Source organism: Peromyscus maniculatus, chromosome 22, assembly GCF_049852395.1.
Source record: "Peromyscus maniculatus bairdii isolate BWxNUB_F1_BW_parent chromosome 22, HU_Pman_BW_mat_3.1, whole genome shotgun sequence".
NCBI lineage: Eukaryota > Metazoa > Chordata > Mammalia > Rodentia > Cricetidae > Peromyscus > Peromyscus maniculatus.
The window spans coordinates 1,499,443-1,516,149 of NC_134873.1; the positions used below are offsets into that span (position 1 = coordinate 1,499,443).

The 16,707-nt window shown below is 43.5% G+C and overlaps 1 protein-coding gene across 1 annotated transcript; it reads left to right on the forward strand.

Annotated features, from left to right (window-relative positions):
• The first annotated feature begins 207 nt into the window (after positions 1 to 207).
• LOC121826017 (excitatory amino acid transporter 4-like) lies at positions 208 to 16,483 on the forward strand. The gene is made up of 9 exons (XM_076559693.1): positions 208 to 427; positions 2,046 to 2,168; positions 4,505 to 4,709; positions 6,207 to 6,249; positions 7,986 to 8,219; positions 9,890 to 9,950; positions 13,348 to 13,543; positions 15,766 to 15,941; positions 16,389 to 16,483. Exons 1-9 carry the CDS (start codon positions 208 to 210, stop codon positions 16,481 to 16,483), a joined length of 1,353 nt encoding a protein of 450 aa, XP_076415808.1.
• The last annotated feature ends 224 nt before the right edge of the window (positions 16,484 to 16,707 follow it).

The following is a 16,707-nucleotide window of genomic DNA, read 5'->3' on the forward strand; positions in this document are numbered from 1 at the left end:
TCTAGTATTTGGGTCCGAAGACCTTAACCTTTTGTTGCTGGGATTAAAAACTGTATCTCATCCAGGGCAGGCTCTCAGTAGTCTCCACATGGGCATTGCCCCTCCCCTGACTTCTGAGCTGCAAGTGCCTGCCCCTCCACCTTACCCACTCCTTTCCTGGATTCCTCCCTCACCAGACCTGGTCTCCTCTGTCCCCAGAGAGAGGCGATGAGCAGCCATGGCAACAGTCTCTTCCTGAGGGAGAGCAGCCAGCACCTGGGTGGTGTGGGCTCTCTGCAGGGACCTCAGGACAGTTGGCAGCAGAGAGCACTGCGCATGCACATGAGCCTGCAGCCCATGATCAGAGAGCATGTGTGGTGCTTTCTGCCTAGAAAAGCTTTCTTCTTGCTCACAGTCAGCAATGTGATCATTGGTGAGCTCTGCTTCTGTGAGGCGGGACTTCTATTAACTACCCACCCTCTCAGGTGCACTCATCACACAATCCCTTAGCCCATCAGAGGACTCAGGTAGAGAGGGCACATACATGCACAAACACAGCTGTATGAACACGATGTGATGTCACATGTGTGGGCATGGGCATCCGCAAGTACACTGAACAGACATGCACTTTATGACTACACACAGAGAAGGATAAAAATATCTTACATATGAATATATCTTACATATCTTAATTGAGAAGTGCAGTAACATAAACTGTGCTAATGTTCATAAAAATATGCAGCTATCCATCATACCCTTAAGAGATTGGTTCTGCAAACACTACCTCATTTTATTTAAGGAACTTTATTGTCTATTGGTTTGGGTATCCACAAGCATTTGTTATCTGTGGGTGCTCAAGTCCCTTAAATAAAATGAGGTAGTGTTTGCCAGATCTGTGGCTATCTTGCTCTCTAGGTTACTTGTAACACCCAAAGCAATGTAACTGCTAGGTAAATAGTTGTTATACTGTATTGTGTAGGAAATATTGATAAGAGAAAAAATCTGTACAAGTTCAACAGACACAACTTAAGGAATTATGAGGTTGTATAAAATAATGGGTTCCTCATGACATCTTCATATCTGTATACAATGTGCTTTGATCATATTCTTTTTCCTTTACCCCCTCTTACCTAGTCACCCTCTGCTGGTTCCTTTTCTCTCCCCAAATAGCCCCTTTTCTGCTTTCCACAGATAATTTCCCCTTAAAATTTCCATGTGTACTTGATTATTTAGACAGTGTGGATTCCAAGGATACCACAGCCAGCTGTGTTGGACTTTGTGAATACTTTCACACACTCATCTATGCATTTACATCTACATGCTTAGAAGCCCAATTTCATATGCACTTCCATATTTGAAAGTGGTAGCATAGAGCTGGAGTGATGACTCAGTGGTTAAGAGCACTGGTTGTTCTTCCAGAGGTACTGAGTTCAATTCCGACATAGTGGCTCACAACCATCTGTAATGATGTCTGGTACCTTCTTCTGGCCCACAGGAGAACACTGTATGCATAATCTGAAAAAAAAGAAAATGATAACACAGACAAAAGAGTCATACTTATAGACAAACCCAAGAGATGCATGTGCATATCTTTGTATATGATCCTATGTACATATGAATGTGCACACACACCTATGCACACACAAATGCATACAATGCACATATATATATATATATATATATATATATCCATATGCACACAACTACATGCACACATTCATTCACACAAATCCTCATCATGCACACACACATATATACCCATGCTCACACAAATGTACACATACTTACACACATACACACATGCACATACATACCCATATATACATCTTTTTATACATGCCCATTCATTCACAAACACCCACATTTGTATATAACACAAGCACACACACACACATACACATACCCATGCACAAATGTATCCATGCACACACAAATCCATGTAATACCCATGTACACAAATGCACCTCCTAGAATAGTCACTGCTCACCTTACTATACTCTTTTAGAGATGGATGGACAGTGCTTGGGGTTGAGATTCATAGTTCATTCCATGAACCTTTCCTGGCATTGCCTTGTGCCCACACCAGCTCTTCTACCACCAGATCAAGTACTTCTCTTTTCCTGGTGAGCTGCTCATGAGGATGCTGCAGATGCTGGTGCTCCCCGTCATCGTCTCCAGCCTTGTCACAGGTGAGACCCCAAGCCACTGTGCATCTACAGGACCCATTCCAAGCCCACACTTGAGAAAAGAGCCAGGGCTTCCCCACCAATGGGGGCTCTTTCCAAACACATCAACTCAAGCTGTTCCCAGATCTTGCTTCAGTCTTGCTGTCACAGGATCCTTGTGTCCCAATAACTTCCTTATACTTGTTGTTGAAGGTAAAATCCCATCCTGCCAGAGCTCTGGTCTCTCCAGGGGGGAAAGAAAGGCTTTGGAGGGTCAGGGGAGTTAGCTTGGATATGGAGTAGATGATAAATGGAATGTGGTTGAACATGGAGGAAGTGAGTGGGATGGAGGTGCCAGGATGGAGGGTGGAGAAGGAAAGGAGCTTTGATGTGTTATGTAGCACCTTTTCTTCTGGATAGTAGTTGTTTTCGCTTCAGGGCCATCGGATCTTCATTTTATGGTTCACCTTTGATGCTGGAGTAGAAGAGCATGTATAGGCAATATGTCAGCAAGTGTGCATGGCTGTTGCCCTGGTTTCATTTATGTTGTTACAATAAAATATTTGACACAAAACAACTTAGGGGAGAAAGGGTTTATTTTAGCTCACAGTTCCAGGTTAGAGTCTATCACTCAGGGAAGACAACATAGGAACTTGAAGCAGTTCATCATAACCCACCCACAACCAAGAGCAGAGAGAAAATAAATGGACACATGCTTATTTGTATCAAGTTACATCTCTACATGTATACAGTCCAGAATCCCTTTCCTAGGGAATGGTGCTACACACAATGATTGTCCTTCCTCCTTCAATGTAATCTGGACCCCCCAGTCATGCCACAGGTCCACCTGATTTATAAAATTCCCCATTGACCCTCTCTTCCTAGTGGTACTTGCTCGTGTTGAGTTAACAACTAAAACTACTCACCAGAGTTGTGTTTCAATACAACTTTACAAAAGTAAATAGTGCACCAGATTTAGGCCATAGGTGATGTTTAGTAAGCCTTGGGTTTAGGGACAGAAATAATGATTAAGGCTGGTTTCTTAGGTTGGGCTTCTTTGAAGCCAAGCCTGACATGTAGATCTGGTCACCAGAAACTCACCAAGGGAGAAACACATGAAGAAGTGAAGATAGAAGGACAGGATGGGAAAGGAAGCTAAGCAAAGGCATGTGTTCAGAAGAAGGCTGGTGTCTCAGTGTGCTCCCACTGGGCAGGGGCTCTGAAGTGTGTGCAACATCATGGAGGTGTCTCTCATCACCAATTCTGTCTTCATCTGAATCCCTGCACCAGCAATCATTGACTGTTCCTGAACACTGGTACCTTTCTGGAGGAGGAAGCTCCCATTCTGCTGAGGATCACTCTCAGGAGAAAAGTGCAGATTGTTAGTATCTCAAACTCATAGCAACTGGATGGTTGCATGGCCTGGTAGGAGACATATAGGTACAGCATGAACAGTATCCAGGCTAAATGTAGAAAGGGGTGGGTTCAAGTGAGGTGGGAGTTGTGGTGGACCCTGGGATGAAGACTTCAATGATTGTGATATTTATGGTGCAGGATAAGGAGAGGGTTGGGTGGAAGTTGAAAGGTTAACTTAGAGTAAAGGTAGGTACTGTGATTGGTGCAGTTATTTGGAGTAATAAAATGGAGTGGTATGTGTCCATTTGTTTTTAGCTTGAGAATCAAAAACTGAATCATCCCTGGGTTGAACCACCAGTGGATTGGTTTAAAGATCCCTATAAACACGAATACCTGAGGATGCTGAAGCCCTTTCTGTAAATTGATGTAGTGTTTGCAGATGACCTATGCCTCTCCTCTCGTGTTCTTTCAGATCATCTCTAGGTGGTGGGTATACACTGTACACTGTAAAACTTTATTTCAAAGTGACACAAAACTTTTATGTACTTTTATATACTTATTTTGTTATTATTATGTAATCATGTGTCTATGTGGGTATGTACACATGAATGCATGTGCCCATGGAGGTCAGAAATGGGCATCAGATACCCTGGAGCTGGAATTACAAGTGGTAGTGAGCCACAGAATATTTGTGTTGATACTGGAATTTGGGTTCCCTGTAAGAGCAGTATGTGTTCTTAACACTGAGTAATCTTACCAGCTCTCTTTATTAACTTAATAAACTATAATCAAATTATATTTTGCCTGATAATATATTTATTTGTGATAGCATAAAATTTGTTGTGTAGATAACTCTCAGCATTAGAAGGTGAACCATGTTTTTTGTGGACATCTTCAGTTAAGGGATGTGCAATGAGTTTGAGCTAATGGTATGGAATGGGTGGACCAGATGGAGGCTAAAAGGAATGGGTGCTGTTGCACGAACTGCATTATCTCTTTTCTAGGTATGGCATCCCTGGACAAAAAGGCAACAGGGAGGATGGGAATGCGGGCAGCTGTGCACTACATGGTGACCACAGTCATTGTGGTTTTCACTGGGATCCTAATGGTCACCATCATTCATCTTGGGAAAGGCTCCAAGGAGGGGCTGCACCATGAGAGCCAAATTCAGACTGTCCCAACAGCTCATGCATTCATGGACCTGGTCAGGTGACATTCTCATTTTGTTGGGACTTCCAGATATGCATGCAGCAATTCTTTTCTATGAGAGACTACAGTAAAAGGTAGATCTAGTTTGGAAAAGGAAGCAACTATTGGTTGCCATTTCTGCCCTGGATCCTTGCATATCCTTAAGAAAGCTAAGTCTAGGTCTGATCTTTGAGCTCTGAGGCTGGAGAGGACACTGTTGTAGTATCCCAGGACGGAGTAAGAGGAGCTGCTGCTGTTCAATAGGTGTTCATAACCTCTTTGGTGAGCAAATGATTCTCTTTTTTTTTTCTGGAGCTGAGGACTGAACCCAGGGTCTTTCACTTGCTAGGCAAGTGATCTACCACTGAGCTAAAACCCCAACCCGTGCAAATGATTCTCTTAGTCCAATAAGATTTTGCCTGTCAGAAGTAATGTCAAATCCAGTCATACTGTTCCTATGGTACTGACTTGGCACCGGAAGAGTTTAGGAACTCTTACGGTGTTCTCTGCTGCTATTATACACTAGCTGAGGTCCAATGAGATGGCTTAGTGAATAAAGGTATTTGCTGCCAAGCCTGACCACCCGAGTTCAATCCTCTGGACCATCCTCGTGGTGGAAGGAGAGAACAGAGTCCTGTAAGTTGTCCTCCCAACTCCATGTACATGCTGTGGCATATGTGTACACACACACACAAACACACACACACACACACACACACACACACACACACACACACACACACGCCTAAATAAATAAAAGTTAGGGCCAGTGAAATGATTTAGTGGGTAAAGACACTTATCACCATGCCTGACAACCTGACAGGATCCACATGGTGGAATGAGAGAACCGACTCCTACAAGTTGTCTACCTTTTATCTGTATACCATGGCACTGTGCCTCCAAATAAGTGTATTAAAATTTAAATGAAAAGTATACTTGAAACTGAGTTAGTTGTAAAATGAAAACAAAACCAAAGAACCAAAAGACAAAGGTTTATTTAGTTCATGTTTAGGGATCTAGGATGTCCAACAACTTTGCACCAGCATCTAGTGAGGATCTTCTAGCTGCATCATAACACGGCAGAGAGCACAAGATGGTTATCAAGAGCAAGCATATCAAAAATAAGGCCACTTTCTATTACTCTGTAAACTTCTTTAGTCCAAGGCTCCACCATCACCTTTATGGCACTCAGATTCCATGACTTTGGGTGCGGCCTAATTATAATCAATCCATGGTAAGTTACATCTGCAACTCTGAGCAGCTCTATGGGTCTGGGCGATCTCCTCTGGCCTTTGGTTACCTCCTGTGGAAGCTAGAGATGTTTACAGTGTTTACTTCTAGGGTCATTGCAGGGTTTATGTCAGATGATGAAGGGCAGGTACTTTGCTCAACCCTGGGCCCACACCATGCATTTTTATATTGTCTGCTGCTACGGTTGCCATGGTTATCAGTGCAGGAATGCCCTTTGGCTCACTCCCAAACTCTAACCACTTTCCCTTCTCTGATGTTTTTGTGCAGAAATATGTTTCCACCTAACCTTGTGGAGGCCTGCTTCAAACAGGTTAGGAGAAGCACATGGTTTAATGAAGGAGGGATGGATGGTGGAGGGAGCTTACTTCCCAAGGAGAAGGGTGGGAAGAAGGGCCTGAGTCGGGGGACCTTGGGGACGATTCTGGGAGAATATGTGTACCACACATGACTATGTTGGTGATGCAAAGGGTGGCCAGGTTATGGAATTCATGGAGGCTAGGATGCTGGGGTCGAGGTTCTGAGACTTCTGATCACAGATGTGCTAAAATCTGTCTGAGCATGAGCTTGGGGTTCATAGTAGAAAAGCAGACACAGGCAACATGTGAAGAGGACTTACACTTTCCTGTAAAACTATATTTACAGAAGCAAGTAGTGGACTGAATTTGGCCAGCAGGGGGCGCATAGCAACCCCTTTACTGAAGGCTAGACATAAAGATGCAGACTATATATCCATTTTCTATGCTTGGTTTTTAACATCCTCACTATTTGGTTACTCATTTCTTTTCTTTGGTGAAGAGGATGAACCCCAGGACTTGTTTATATTAGGCAAATGCCAGTTACTAATTTCTTTTTTTATTATCATTATCGTTATATTTTCAGTGTGTGTGTGTGTGTGTGTGTGTGTGTGTGTGTGTGTTTGTACATGTGAGTGCAGGTGCCAATGAGGCCAGCAGGGGGCATAGCAGTTCTGAGCTGCCTGATGTGGGTGCTGGGAATGAAACTCTGGTCCTCTACAGAAGCAATATGCACCCTCAATCACTGAGCCATCTCCCACCCCTTGCCCAGTAGCTCTCTTTTTAACTTTTTATTTTAAGACAGGGTCCTACTAAGTTGCAGGTGCTGGTCCTGATCTTGTAAACAGCCTTCCACCACCATCCTCTAGAGTAGCTGATATTACAGGGCTGTCAACGGCTGGGTCAAAAGCCACGGTTTCTAAGCTGTTTGGTAACTTCCAAATGTTTGGCTGCTAAACAGATTGGCAGGTTTTATATTCACGAGCATTTTATTTAATTCATGGAAAACACATCATCCCGTTTTGGATATCTTAGCAAAAATAAGTAAGTTAATAAGAAAAAATAAATACGGACACAGGTAAAAAAAAGGGGGGGGGCACAAAGTCTTAGGTCTCACCCCAAAAGAGGGTCATGAACCTCAAGCTGGGACTAGAAGTGTCATCATTTCTTTCCCAGTGACCCCTCCCTTACAGCATTACTGTCCTGGTCACGCACACTGGGCAGCCACATTAGTTGCGTACCACTGTTTCCCAGGCACCTGCTGATTTTGTCCTTGTGAAAAGTCGACTATGGGCGTCTTAGGGCTGGACACCCAACTACTGTGGATAGGGGGACTAGTCTAAAGATGCCCTTTCAAGAGCTCTTATGCAATGGGTATTCAGCAAAGGCCTGGCACTTTAGTTTGAGAGCTGCAGCAGCTCCCAGTTGCTTGAGATGATCTCAGTGAAGGAGGCTGGAGGCAGAAAATCTGAAAGGTGTGCAGTATTTTGTGTTTCTTGTTTGTGTGTGTGTTTGTTTGTTTGTTTGTTTTTCTACCCTGTCTCTAACCACCCTCTCTAGTGTTTGGGTCCGAAGACCTTAACCTTTTGCTGCTGGGATTAAAAACTGTATCTCATCCAGGGCAGGCTCTCAGTAGTCTCCACATGGGCATTGCCCCTCCCCTGACTTCTGAGCTGCAAGTGCCTGCCCCTCCAACTTACCCACTCCTTTCCTGGAATCCTCCCTCACCAGACCTGGTCTCCTCTGTCCCCAGAGAGAGGCGATGAGCAGTCATGGCAACAGTCTGTTCCTGAGGCAGAGCAGCCAGCACCTGGGTGGTGTGGGCTCTCTGCAGGGACCTCAGGACAGTTGGCAGCAGAGAGCACTGCGCATGCGCATGAGCCTGCAGCCCATGATCAGAGAGCATGTGTGGCGCTTTCTGCCTAGAAAAGCTTTCTTCTTGCTCACAGTCAGCAATGTGATCATTGGTGAGCTCTGCTTCTGTGAGGCGGGACTTCTATTAACTACCCACCCTCTCAGGTGCACTCATCACACAATCCCTTAGCCCATCAGAGGACTCAGGTAGAGAGGGCACATACATGCACAAACATAGCTGTATGAACACGATGTGATGTCACATGTGTGGGTATGGGCATCCGCAAGTACACTGAACAGACATGCACTTTATGACTACACACAGAGAAGGATAAAAATATCTTACATATGAATATATCTTACATATCTTAATTGAGAAGTGCAGTAACATAAACTGTGCTAATGTTCATAAAAAATATACAGCTATCCATCATACCCTTAAGAGATTGGTTCTTCAAACACTACCTCATTTTATTTAAGGAACTTTATTGTCTATTGGTTTGGGTATCCACAAGCATTTGTTATCTGTGGGTGCTCAAGTCCCTTAAATAAAATGAGGTAGTGTTTGCCAGTTCTGTGGCTATCTTGCTCTCTAGGTTACTTGTAACACCCAAAGCAATGTAACTGCTAGGTAAATAGTTGTTATACTGTATTGTGTAGGAAATATTGATAAGAGAAAATATCTGTACAAGTTCAACAGACACAACTTAAGGAATTATGAGGTTGTATAAAATAATGGGTTCCTCATGACATCTTCATATCTGTATACAATGTGCTTTGATCACATTCTTTTTCCTTTATCCCCTCTTACCTAGTCACCCTCTGCTGGTTCCTTTTCTCTCCCCAAATAGCCCCTTTTCTGCTTTCCACAGATAATTTCCCCCTAAAAATTTCCATGTGTACTTGATTATTTAGACAGTGTGGATTCCAAGGATACCACAGCCAGCTGTCTTGGACTTTGTGAATACTTTCACACACTCATCTATGCATTTACATCTACATGCTTAGAAGCCCAATTTCATATGCACTTCCATATTTGAAAGTGGTAGCATAGAGCTGGAGTGATGACTCAGTGGTTAAGAGCACTGGTTGTTCTTCCAGAGGTACTGAGTTCAATTCCGACATAGTGGCTCACAACCATCTGTAATGAGGTCTGGTACCTTCTTCTGGCCCACAGGAGAACACTGTATGCATAATCTGAAAAAAAAAGAAAATGATAACACAGACAAAAGAGTCATACTTATAGACAAACCCAAGAAATGCATGTGCATATCTTTGTATATGATTCTATGTACATATGAATGTGCACACACACCTATGCACACACAAATGCACACAATGCACATATATATATCCATATGCACAAAACTACATGCACACATTCATTCACACAAATCCTCATCATGCACACACACATATATACCCATGCTCACACAAATGTACACATACTTACACACATACACACATGCACATACATACCCATATATACATCTTTTTATACATGCCCATTCATTCACAAACACCCACATTTGTATATAACACAAGCACACACACACACACACACACACATACACATACCCATGCACAAATGTATCCATGCACACACAAATCCATGTAATACCCATGTACACAAATGCACCTCCTAGAATAGTCACTGCCCACCTTACTATACTCTTTTAGAGATGTATGGACAGTGCTTGGGGTTGAGATTCATAGTTCATTCCATGAACCTTTCCTGGCATTGCCTTGCACCCACACCAGCTCTTCTACCACCAGATCAAGTACTTCTCTTTTCCTGGTTAGCTGCTCATGAGGATGCTGCAGATGCTGGTGCTCCCCCTCATCGTCTCCAGCCTTGTCACAGGTGAGACCCCAAGCCACTGTGCATCTACAGGACCCATTCCAAGCCCACACTTGAGAAAAGAGCCAGGGCTTCCCCACCAATGGGGGCCCTTTCCAAACACATCAACTCAAGCTGTTCCCAGATCTTGCTTCAGTCTTGCTGTCACAGGATCCTTGTGTCCCAATAACTTCCTAGTACTTGTTCTTGAATGTAAAATCCCATCCTGCCAGAGCTCTGGGCTATTCAGGGGGAAAGAAATGCTTTGGAGGGTCAGGGGAGGTAGCTTGGATATGGGGTAGATGGTAGATGGAATGTGGTTGAACATGTAGGAGGTGAGTGGGATGGAGGTGACAGGATGGAGGGTGGAGGAAGGAAAGGAGCTTTGATGTGTTATGTAGCACCTTTTCTTCTGAATAGTAGTTGTTTTCCCTTCAGGGCCATCGGATCTTCATTTTATGGTTCACCTCTGATGCTGGAGGAGAAGAGCATGTATAGGCAATATGTCAGCAAGTGTGCATGGCTGTTGCCCTGGTTTCATTTATGTTGTTACAATAAAATATTTGACAAAAAACAACTTAGGTTTATTTTAGCTCACAGTCCAGGTTAGAGTCTATCATTCAGGGAAGTCAACATAGGAACTTGAAGCAGTTCATCATAACCCACCCACAACCAGGAGCAGAGAGAAAATAAATGGACACATGCTTATTTGTATCAAGTTACATCTCTACACGTATACAGTCCAAAATCCCTTGCCTAGGGAATGGTGCTACACACAATGATTGTCCTTTCTCCTTCAATCAATGTAATCTGGACCCCCCCTTCCCCAGTCATGCCACAGGTCCACCTGATCTATAAAATTCCCCACTGAGCCTCTCTTCCTAGTGGTACTAGATCGTGTTGAGTTAACAACTAAAACTACTCACCAGAATTGTGTTTCAATACAACTTTACAAAAGTAACTAGTGCACCAGATTTAGGCCATAGGTGATGTTTAGTAACCCTTGGGTTTAGGGACAGAAATAATGATCAAGGCTGGTTTCTTAGGTTGGGCTTCTTTGAAGCCAAGCCTGACATGTAGATCTGGTCACCAGAAACTCACCGAGGGAGAAACACACGACCAAGTGAAGATAGAAGGACAGGATGGGGAAGGAAGCTAAGCAAAGGCATGTGTTCAGAAGAAGGCTGGTGTCTCAGTGTGCTCCCACTGGGCAGGGGCTCTGAAGTGTGAGCAACATCATGGAAGTGTCTCTCACCACCAACTCTGTCTTCATCTGAATCCCTGCACCAGCAATCATTGACTGCTGCTGAACACTGGGGCCTTTCTGGAGGAGGAAGCTCCCATTCTATGGAGGATCACTCTCTGGAGATAAGTGCACATTGTTAGAATCTAAAAATCATAGCAACTGGATGGTTGCATGGCCTGGTAGGAGACATATAGGTACAGCATGAACAGTATCCAGGCTAAATGTAGAAAGGGGTGGGTTCAAGGGAGGTGGAAGTTGTGGGGAACCCTGGGATGAAGACTTCAATGATTGTGAAATTTATGGTGCAGGATAGGGGGAGTGTTGGGTGGAAGTTGAAATGTTGACTTGGAGTAAAGGGGAGGTACTGTGATTGGTAGAGTTACTTGGAATAATAAAATGGAGTGGTATGTATTCATGTGTGTGTGCTTCCCCACAACAAATCTATGGTAGTGAGAGAACTGGTTTTGAGTCAGTTCCAGGGTGCTGGCCCAGTGCATTCAAGACTACTTCCTACTTTCTCTTCTATCAGGTTCAGAGTATCTGGATTTATGTTGAGGTCCTTGATTCACTTGGACTTAAGTTTTGTGCATGGTGACAGATATGGATCTATTCACAGCCTTCTACACATTGATATCCAGTTATTCCAGCACCATTTGTTGAAGATGCTTTGTTTTTTCCATTGTACACTTTTGGCTTCTTTGTCAAAAATATTATGTTCATAGGTGTGCAGATTAATGTCAGGGCCTTCAATTCGATTCCATTGGTCCACATGTCGATTTCTTTTGGTAAAATTGCCATTTTTACTATGTTGGTCCTGCCTATCCATGAGCATGGGAGATCTTTCCCTTTTCTGACATCTTCAATTTCTTTTTTCAGGGACTTGAAGTTCTTGTCATATAGGTCTTTCACTTGCTTCTTTAGTGTTACCCCAAGGTATTTTATGTCATTTGTGGCTATTGTACAGGGTGATGTATCCCTGATTTCCTTCTCAGCTTCTTTGTCCATTGTATATAGGAGGGATACTGATTTTTTTGAGTTGATCTTGTATTTTGCTGTGTTGCTGAAGGTGTTTATAAGCTGTATCAGTTCTTTGGTGGAATCTTTGGGGTCACTCAAATATACTATCATGTCATCTGCAAATAGGGAAAGCTTGACTTCTTCCTTTCCAATTTGTATCCCCTTAATCTCTTTATGTTATCTTCCTACTTTTTCTTTTTTTTTTTTTTTTTGGTTTATTGAGACAGGGTTTCTCTGTGCAGCTTTTTGCCTTTGCTAGATCTTGCTCTGTAGACCAGGCTGGTCTCGAACTCACAGAGATCCGCCTGCCTCTGCCTCCCGAGTGCTGGGATTAAAGGTGTGCGCCACCACCGCCTGGCCTCTTTATGTTGTCTTATTGCTCTGGCTAGAACTTCAAGTACTATATTGAATAAGTATGGGGAGAGTGGACAGCCTTGCCTCGTTCCTGATTTTAGTGGAATTGCTTTAAGTTTCTCTCCATTTGTCTACTGCCATACCACCCTGAATGCGCCGGATCTCATCTGTATTTGTCTTCTTAATAAACAACTCTCCTTTTCCGGCTGCAGCTTTCTTGAATGATAGATGACAGAAGTTGTGCGTATTTGAACAAATGTTTCATGATGAATTGCTACCTGTGCAATCTGCAGATGATCAACACAGTCAGGCTGATTATTTTATTTGTCTCCTATGGTTTCATTCCTTCCCCCACACCCTCTTCTGCTGCCTGTGTCTCCTTTCTCCTCTCATTTTCTCAGCTCCTCCTTATTTTCCCCTCCCTTCCTCTCTCCTCTCTTCTTTCTTCCCTTCCTTCTCTTTTCCTCTCTCTGTCAGTCCTTCTCTTCTTCTCTCCCTCTCTCCCTTCTCTTTCTCTTTGCTGATAGTGAGAAGAGACTTCAGGTTTATTCTCTTTGAAATACAAACACAGCATCAATAGCCACACCCTCCACACCATACATTAGATTTCCGGAAACCAGTCATCTGGTATCTAGACATCTTGTACCCTTTGAGAGACATTTCCCCAACTCCCAGCCCATCTGCCCAGCATCACGGTTTCTTCTTTTTGCTTCTGTGACTTCAACTTTTTAAATTTAGTTTCACATCCAAAGAGAGTTCATGGAATATTTTTCTTTCTGTGTTGGCTTGGAAATTTAACTTAAGGTGCCCTTCCCTTCCTGATCTTCCAATCTTCTGTTCTCTCTTTCCTCCTGAATTCCCACAACATCACAGCCACAACTGCCAGTGTAGGAGCAGCTGGCATCCCCCAGGCAGGACTGGTCACCATGGTGATTGTGCTCACGTCCATCAGCCTGCCCACAGAGGACATCTTGCTGATCATAGCTGTGGATTGGTTCCTGTGAGTGTGACTTGGCTTTGACCCTGGGCTCTTCTCATAACTTTTCCTGAAGGATTCTGCAAGGACATGGTTGTAGGAATTGAGGGGTTTAGGGAGGCATTGGGATGGTCTGTTAGTGATGGCTGTGGACTCCAAGCCCATAGATTTATCATCTTTGGGACACAGAGTGAGGAGAATTCTGAAATGAGGTCTCTATCTATCAGCCCCTCCCCCACTCCTTGTCAGACCATTTCATACAAAAATCATACAAAAGTGTTCAAATATTTTTAACTCAAATATTTTAAACAGTTTTTCCCTTAGTGAAATCTTAGTTCTGAAGAATTTTACAAGTGAAAAGAAAACACAACTTACCTGCTGCATAAAATAGTGAAGAATTTTGACTTATACGATCACCTGTGATGATGGACAAAAGAATTTTGGTGGATTTTTGCACTGGACCCTATGAATGCATATGTTCTCTCTCTTCTCTCCTTCCTTTCCTTCCTCTGTACTTTTTCAGTAATTAAATTTGTTCTTTGACAGGTCAGGCATGTATGCAATGCTTTCTGACTTTGCGCACTCTCTAACTCCTTCCCACCCGGTCAGCTTTCCTCCCTACAACTCTGCTCCCCACATTCATGTCTTCTGTTTGTGATCCACTGAGCATAGCAGAGCCATTTGTGTATCTTGCTGGGAGACTGTGCCATGGAGCTTAGTAGGCTTGTGGGAAGGCACACACCTGAATACAGTGACTCCTAATCTATCAGCAGGGAGGAGCCACCCATACCCTGTTCCTCCCCCTCCTCTGTTGCTCTCTTTCCCTCCTCCCTTTGTTTCCTTCCTTCTGTTCCCTCTGTCCTTTTCTTCTCTTCTATTCTCCCTACCTTTTCTCCACCTGTCTCATTCCCTCCCTTCTTCACTTCCCTCCCTCCCTCCCTCCCTCCCTCCCTCCCTTCCTTCCTTCCTTCCTTCACTCCCTCCCTCCTCCCTCCTCCCCCTCTCCCTCTTTCTTTTTTCTTCTTTCTTTCTCTCCTCTCTCTTTCTTCCTCTGTATACTTCCTACATCACTACCTCCTTTCACCATTTTTCCTTCTCTCATTTCTTTTCATATAACATGGAATTTACATAAAATGCTAATTTTCATTCCAATGTAGGTGCTGTGAGCAAGACCAAGTCCCATTTGTACAGAAGGACTAAAGTTCCATTTGAACAATACCCAGCCTGCCCCACACCTACATAGACTCATGTCAAACAATCTGTATCAAACATTCATATCTAATAGTCGGAACCAGACACTTGTACCTAACAAGCCTACACCAGATGCTCATGTTTAATACTCTGCATCAGATGCGCATATTTAATACTCTGGATCAGATGCTCATGTTTAATAATCAGTGTCAGATGCTCATGTTTAATAATCTGCATCAGATGCTTATGTTGATATTTTATTTGTACTAAATTGTGATTTTATTGGTATGTTAATAAATAAAGTTGCCCAAGAGTCAGAGCTATTAGAGCCATAGCAAAAGCTGGGCAGTAGTGGCACACACCTTTAATCCCAGCACTTGGTAGGCAGAGCTAGGTAGATCTCTGTGTGTTCAAGGATACAGCCAGCATTGGAGACACACGCCTTTCATCTCAATACCAACCATAGAAGACCTGGAGGTCTGTACAGACAGGCAGTGACTAGGAGGTCATGTGGTTGGGTTTACAACCAATGAGAAGGCAGAACAGAAACTCTATAAAAAAAAAAGACAGACATAGGAAGTAGGTCTCTTTTGGAGAGGTAGGACCACTGCGAGAGGAAGGGTAAGGTTTTTAGCTCTTAGCGCTGACCTCTTGACTTTCTTCTTTGCATTGGTTCTGTGTTTCTTATTTAATAAGACTGTTGGTTACATCTACAGATGCTCATGTTTAATACTTTGTATCAGATGCACATGTATAACAGTCTGAATCAGATCCAAATGTCTAACATTCTATATCAGATCCTAATCTCTAACCATCTTCATCAGGCTCTCATATCTAATCATTTTTAGGTTAGTCATATTTAGGAACAAGAGTCACAAATTAAAGAAGAGATCTGAGGATATAAGGGATAATGTTGTTAGAAAGGAAATCTGAGGAAGAGCAGGGCCTGTTCTAGGTCATGTGGTTGTGAATTAGCCTGGAAGCCCTTCTAGTCTACCCTGGGTTCTTGAAGGAGCCTTTCACCCCCTTCCATTAATCTATTTATCCTCCACCAGTGACTGGCTGCATATGATGACCAATGTACTTGGAGCCTCAATTGAAGTGGCCGTCATTGAGAATTTGTACCAACAGGAGCTGGAGCTGGAGAAGGTTGAGCTGACCCTTGCCAGCCTGGGGAAGCCCTACAAGTCACTCATGGCACAAGAAAAGGGGGCATCAAGGGGTCAGGGAGGTAATGAGAGTGTCATGAGAGAAGCTTCCAGCTCCGCCCAGGGAGGAGGGAAGGGACTGGGAGGGGGGTCTTGGGGACAATTTGTTGCCTAACTGACTGTGGGATGAACATACATGTTCTGTGTGGTTTCTCGAGGGGCTGCTGAGATAAAAGAGAAGGAATGAAAGGTCTTCAAGGTGTACTCATCACTGTTGCATTTGTGTGCTTCAAATGCAAGAACAACCTAAGGGAGGGAAGAATTACTTGGGATATGGTTCTAAAGGGCTTTAGTTCTCTATAGTGGGAAGGCATGGAAGAGCAGATCAGCTCACTTCATGGTGGTCAGTAAACAGAGACATGAGAAATGGGAAGTTACCAGGATGGGACACAGCTCTCCAAGACACCCTACTTGTGAATACTTCCTTCAACTATCCCCTGCCTCCTCCTTTTGACCATTTTCCAATACAGCCGTCATAGTAGGAACCATCAAGGGACTGATGCATTCATTAGGTCAGGGTCCTCATGATAGAATTATCTCTGAAAAGGCCCTCACAGACACATAGAGGTGCGCTGTATAAATTTTCTAGGCACTTGTTTCAGTGCAGTCAAGTTGACAACGACAGTCTGTCATCACAAAGGGCTGTCTCTGTCCATTTCTGAGTATGGTGAGAACTTGAAGGATGGTGTGAGGATTTGGAATTAGGGGAAGGGAAATCTTCAAATTCAATAAGAAAGATCAACTGACATTCTTTTGTTGTGTGTTCAAGACAGGGCTTCTCCATGTAGT